This window comes from Pleurodeles waltl, chromosome 7 (genome assembly GCF_031143425.1).
Source record: "Pleurodeles waltl isolate 20211129_DDA chromosome 7, aPleWal1.hap1.20221129, whole genome shotgun sequence".
NCBI lineage: Eukaryota > Metazoa > Chordata > Amphibia > Caudata > Salamandridae > Pleurodeles > Pleurodeles waltl.
In genome coordinates this window covers 280286201-280292736 of record NC_090446.1, presented here as the reverse complement: position 1 = coordinate 280292736, position 6536 = coordinate 280286201, and the positions used below count along the sequence as shown (strand labels likewise).

Below are 6536 nucleotides of genomic sequence, written 5' to 3'. Positions count from 1 at the left end.
TGTATACAGGGTCTGTTGGCGGTGGCTTGTATTTCTTCTCCACCCTTGGAGTTATGGCCCTGCCCTTCACAGGCTCCTGAAACACTTGTTTGGAGTTTTTTAGCATTCCAGGTAGCATAGGGAGACTTTGGTATTGGCTATGTGTGGAGGATAGTGTGTTAAATAAAAAATCATCCTCAATAGGCTCTGCATGCAGGGTGACATTATGAAACGCCGCTGCTCTTGACACCACCTGTGTGTAGGCTGTACTGTCCTCAGGTGGCGACGGTCTCGCTGGATAACAGTCTGGGCTGTTATCTGATACTGGCGCATCATAAAGATCCCATGCGTAGGGATCATCCGGACTCATTCCAGTATGAGTTGGGGACTGCATCAGTGGTGGAGTGGCTACCGGTGATGTGTGCGTTGAGTGTGGTGGAGATGGTGGCGGTGTTACTTGTCTTGCCACCTTTGCCTGTGGCTGCTGGTCTTTTTCTTGAAAGGCAAGTCTTCTTTTCATCCTAATTGGGGGAAGAGTACTTATCTTCCCTGTGTCCTTTTGGATGTGGAGCCTTCTCTGAGTGTAGTCTGGCTCCATTGACTCTAGTTCTTGTCCGAACCTATGTCCTTGCATTTGTGAGGGCAGTCCCTGATCCTCTGTGTAGGAACCTGTTTTCGGTTCCGAGGCCGGATGTTTTGGAATGGAAACTTTTTCAGCAGTCTTTTTCGGCTCCGACGACACCTTTTTAATTTTTGGCGTTCCGGTCTCTCGGTGCCGACTCGTTTCGGTGCCGCCCTCTCGGTGCCGAACTTGCTCTGACCCGCTGTCTCGGGGTCGAGTCTGCTCTGTGCCGGTATCTCGACCGGAGTCGGATGTCTTCGACACATGCGTGCCCTTTTTCGGTGCCGATGATCGGTCACCTATTTTTTGGGTTAAGCCATGGCCTGCTGGCGGTGGCGTCCCCTGGGCTTTAGTGGTCTTTCCGTGAGTTTTGTGTGTCGACGTCTTACTCACGGTTTTCGGCGTCTGTTCGGGATCTACCTCGTCCGAGTCCGAATCCTCGATGGAGAAGGTTTCTTCTTCCTCCTCAAAGTGTGTTTGTCCTGTCGGCGCCGAAGCCATCTGTAGTCTTCTCGCTCTTCGGTCTCTTAATGTCTTCCTCGACCGAAACGCTCGACAGGCTTCACAAGTATCTTCTTTGTGTTCTGGAGACAAACACAAGTTACAGACCAGATGCTGATCTGTATAAGGATACTTGTTGTGACATTTGGGGCAGAAGCGGAATGGGGTCCGTTCCATTAGCCTTGAAGAGACACGTGGTCGGGCCGACCAGGCCCCGACGGGGGATCGAAAACCCCGAAGGGCCACCGGAGCTCTTCAAAATTCGGTGTCGATCTGTTGTATCTAACCAGATACCGAACACAAACAATATCGTCGAATTTTCCGAGATTCTAACTATCTTTCCGAACCAAAACGCGGAGCGAAAAGGAACACGTCCGAACCCGATGGCGGAAAGAAAACAATCTAAGATGGAATCGACGTCCATGTGCAATGGAGCCGAAATGGGAGGAGTCCCTCGATCTCGTGACTCGAAAAGACTTCTTCGAAGAAAAACAACTTGTAACACTCCGAGCCCAACACTAGATGGCGGGATGTGCAAAGCATGTGTATCTGCAGCTACATATGCCATCGAACATATATATATATATATATATATATACACACACACACACACACACATACACATATATACACAGGTATACACAGAGAAAAATAAACAAAGGTTAGAGGGACTCTTATAGTTAGGTTTTTTTCACCCAGCAAATTTCTACGTTTTTTTTAAACAAAGGAATAGCTAATTATTTACATGAATTAAATCACTGCAGTGCACGGCCTTTGGTCATAACTGCTATCTCCAGAGGGTGGGCACCTCTGGAGATAGGGAGCCAGTAAAAGGCCATTAGTGGCTCCAGGACCGAGGTCCACGTGGCATGGCCACCACTCCGTTCCCTCCTTTCAATTTGCATGGGCCGGCTCTGGGGAGGTGCTAGACCCTGGGGCTGTGAACTGCCCAGGAGGGTGGGGGAGGGGGGGCATGCGGTCCCCCTCACCCTGGTTTAGTGGCCATGCCCAAGAGAAGTGTTGGTCCCAGGGGCCAAATATGGACCGGGAGGGAGGGCCACGTTCCCCCTGCTTCTTTTTTTAATTATTATGATTTTTTTTTGTACTTTTGTGCCTCTGGGGGTGGCGGTCCCCAGGCCAATTAGTAAGTAGGGGGGGAAGGGACGGGGGTACAGTGCAGCCCCCTTCTCTGTTTTATTGAGAATACCCTTGGAGGTGGCGGTCCCTGGGGCCTTAAAAGCATTGAGGAGGGGAGCAGCACGTCCCCCTGCTTTTTAAAAAATAAATCCTAGGGAGGTGGTGGTCACTGCGGGTAAAACTTCCTTTCGGGTGGGGGGGTCGCATGCATCCCCCTCCGTTTCATTTCACATTAATAAAAGCACCCACCCGGGACCTGGCCCACTTGGGGGCTTAAATTTAAATAAAATACAAAACATTTGAGAAAAGGTTCAACGGATTTGTGGACTCTCTGAATTTTGCCAAAACTTTTTTTTTTAAATTCAATTTTTGCCCAGGAATGGGGGAATCAGGGTATTCCTACCCAGACCATTTTCTTTTTTAATGGTATTTTTGGGACTTGGCTGAGTTAAGAGATCCAAAATGGCTGTCAACACTTTCTAGTTGAAGTGTTGGCAGCCAATGAGATCTCAACATGAGGTCTCTGGAATCCGCGGACCCTAAAGTCCCTAGATATAGAAATTTAGTTTTTCTTTAATTACTCTAAAACTACTAAATGGATTTACACCAAATAACAAAAAGGACTCCTTCTGGACCAAGAGCTATTATTCTGCCATATCTGGGTTAATTCTGTCCATAGGTTCAGGCTGCATTCATGTCTGAAAATCCCTATGGAAATTGCATGAGGAAAAAGTGTTTAGGACCTCCCTTTTTGCTCGGCCACCGCTTGACGAATCACCCTTAAACTTTCAACAGAGCAGCTGAACTGACTGTCATACTAATTTTGAAAATTTCAGGAAGATTTGTCAAATAGTGCTAAAGTTATTGGCAAACCAAAATATGCTTTCATATGGAAAGTAATTCCTTACTATAACTACCTACTGATAACCGCCAGTAAATAATATATCTGTATCAATATCTATAGGCAATTATTGAATGAACAGATTAAACAAAGGTATGTAGGTGAATAAATCGACTCCCCTATAATATTAATGCACACTTTTTATTATATTAAAATCAGGCAATGGTCTGATACAATAAAAAGGCTGCTTATGGAATACTGCTTTGCTTAATTACAATGGATGTTACATCCTTCCAACCATTTTGAGTGTTTCTTAAAAAGTGAAACTGAATTTTCTAAATGTCCACTGATTTGACAACTGGTGGTTTAAAAGAAGTGGCTTTACACAAACACCTACTTTAGAAAATTAAAAAAAAGGATGCGCTCAATTAAAAATGCAAGTTTCTCATTCACATTTCAGTATACAATGGTCCAAAACAGCAGGTCTTATAAAGAGTGAGTAGCCTTCAACAAATTTCAATGCACATTTTTGTTTCTCTGCAGCTTAAATGTTGGCTCTGTAATGAAAATGGGAATTTGTTACAAGACACTGAGTCCATCTCTATTACAAAATTAATTACAGAGGGCAATTAGAGTGCAATTTATTGGAAATTACCTTTCTGGTCAAAAATTACACTGATTTATTCGTCCTGCCATTCTGGAGTGCTTTATTTAGAATGTCAAGAGCACATGAATTTGGTTCTTTGCTTACCACATTGTTAAAAACTATAGGCATCAGCAGATAAGGACAACAAACTTTTAAAGTACCAAACCTAGCTCTTACCAACGGCCACTTCGTTAGAAGCAATTGATTTGTCAATTGGATGGCGTAATTTCCTCAAGTAGATGCACACTAATGTTGGGAAAATGGCGACTTTATTCATAAGTAAGGATGAATGGTAAAGTGAGAGTTTTACTTTAAAACATGTCCACTAACAATGGAAGGAAAAAAATTACAGCATGGGTGTCCACGGGTTGATAAAAAGTAAAAATGATTACAACTGTAAGCTTTTGGATGGAGTGGGACAATCCTGAATGTCTCGCTCAAGGCCCGATAATGAGGAACAAATACAATCTCCATCTTGGTTGAAGGTTGTGTGGAAGGAAAAAGTGTCATATTATTAAAAACTACGAGTCCACAAGCACATCCAGCCTTTACTAAATACAGCACAGAGGGAGGGGAGACTAGGGGTAGAATGCATCCCCATTAGTAGTCTACATAGTCTACTGTAAAACTGGAAATGAAAACGTGTGTAGACTAATAAATAGCCCTGAGCTTCAACTCCATTGAAAAAGAATGTAAAAACTGCAGCAAATTGGTTGTCATGTTTTCACAGTTGAGTTATATGTGCCACAATGTTCCCAACAGTAATAATTTTAAATAGATTTTTCTTGACACCAGAAGTTCAACTATGCAGACAGTGATTACACATGGCAAAGTTATGTTATAGCACAACCTATATTTCAGATGTAAAATCAAGATTGTTTACAGTATCTCAAGATAATTTACCGTTGAATGGGAACTCCTTTCCAATACTCTGAGGTCTACAAGATGTACCTATAAAATGTACTACTGTGGAAAATGAAAACAGCTTAAACTGAAAGTGGAACTTTTTTTTTTTTTTTTTTTTTTTTTTTTAATTGCTGTAACATTGTCCTTCGGGTGGCTGGGGAAGTTTCATGTTTTCTTTAGACATCATAAGGCGCCGGAGCTCTTGTAAGACAACTTTGATGCTATATGTATTCTGCCATTTCGCTAGAACAGATATGGCTCTTGGATCCACCTATAGAAGAAAAAAAAAATTATTCAATAACTTTTTGCACAAAACAAAATAAAAAACACAAATGAGAAAGAAAACCACATATCAATGCATGCATATTAAAACTGCAGTTTATTAAACTTTTTTCCCCTATAGCAAAACAAGGCTCAAAATATCAGATGCACAGCTTGCAGGACTCTGCACAGAAAGTTTGGAGCTCCGACATGGCCCTAGCTCAGGTGACCATTTGGCAAGCTGGATTGTACAAGCTATGGTTACCTGTGGACTGAAAGCTCCTCTGCTGGTTCAGGATGCAGGGAGCACAATGGGCTGCAACAGAATAGGGTCACTATTTCCAGCGTCTAGGCTACCAAGATAGCACCAGCTTGCTTTGGGGTCAGCTGAGACCCTTCAAAAGGTGCACTTCAGGGTGGGAGCACAGGCAGACCTAGACTGGGGGGGTTATGGTGAATCAGCTTTACCATTTTCAAGTTGTGGCACGAAGGAGAGTGGGAGAAGCAGCACAAGGAGTGCATGGTGTGCAGGGAGGAGTAGCAGGTCAAGAGTGGAAACCCAAAATAGCCCTTGCAAATGTTGTCAGACCAGTCCCAAAGAGTGAGTAGCAAACTATCCTGAATACTAAAATGGGGCTTTTGCGGTTCTTCCCCCAAGAAAAGTTGGGAAAATATGTCAAAAATGGTGCATTCTTACAACACATTTTATATCACATAGTCAACTGTATTCGTTTTTAAAGCATAGTAAATGATGTCCTTACAGTGCACCAGGATACAACAATCTTTATTGGGGCTCTTCAATGATTCCCTTAATACCACTTTTTAAACAGTGCTTCAGCTCTCCATAGCCCCTCTCTCAGTTGTATTTCAACTGTTCTGTAGCGCGTCTCTTATCAGCATAAGGTATTGAAGTCCTTTCATCACACAGAATGAATTATACATGTGTATATCAGTGTATATAATATGTTACATAAGACAGTGTACTAAAAGGTGTAGGATTCACATGTCACCCGTACTGGTAGGCATTATTTAACAGTGCTTAGTCTGGGGAAGCATAAACTTAGGATTCAGAAAGTAACAGTGGCTAGGGTTTACTTTACAAATAACCATTTATTTCTACCCAAACAAACCCTTTTTAACAAAATTAGGATAATCAAAGACTAGGGAAAACATAACTTTATAACCTGTACCATCCATGTTGCACGCAGCTCTGATGGTAGTACGTAGCTCACTGTGCTACATTATGGTTATCACTTAACTGCACAGAAAAAAAAAAATGGTATCTGTGACAAAAGCAGTATCACACGGAGCACTACACAGAAAATTCTGTTCTGTGATCACCATAGTACACGTCTCTGAAGCAGGCATATTAATCCACTGTGCTACTTTAGATAAGCCAAAACTGCCATTAGACGAAACTCCGCTCTCTTCCCAGCAGGTACAGTAATTGCCAGAATGATCTTGGCACTTTTGCCTGGAAACTGTTGGATATGCAAGGAATTTTCTAGTGCTTTTAAAACTGCTGCACTGCTACAAAACTGCCCCCCAGTAACTAAAGCGGCACCCTAGGCTTCTAGCCTCTCGGGGAAACGCCCACGACCTATTACTACCAGTCCGGCCTTGAGGGACAGGACTCAATGTGT

General features: G+C 42.9%; 1 protein-coding gene across 2 annotated transcripts in view; it reads right to left on the bottom strand.

Annotated features, from left to right (window-relative positions):
• Positions 1 to 3262: 3262 nt before the first annotated feature.
• The window catches only part of UBE2V1 (ubiquitin conjugating enzyme E2 V1), a 99475-nt gene continuing 96201 nt past the window's right edge, over positions 3263 to 6536 (bottom strand). For both annotated transcript variants that reach the window (XM_069243652.1, XM_069243653.1), the window contains exon 4: positions 3263 to 4903. In XM_069243652.1, the coding sequence (XP_069099753.1) occupies positions 4757 to 4903 (147 nt within the window). In that variant the 3' untranslated portion in view covers positions 3263 to 4756. The remainder of the gene's footprint in view (positions 4904 to 6536) is intronic.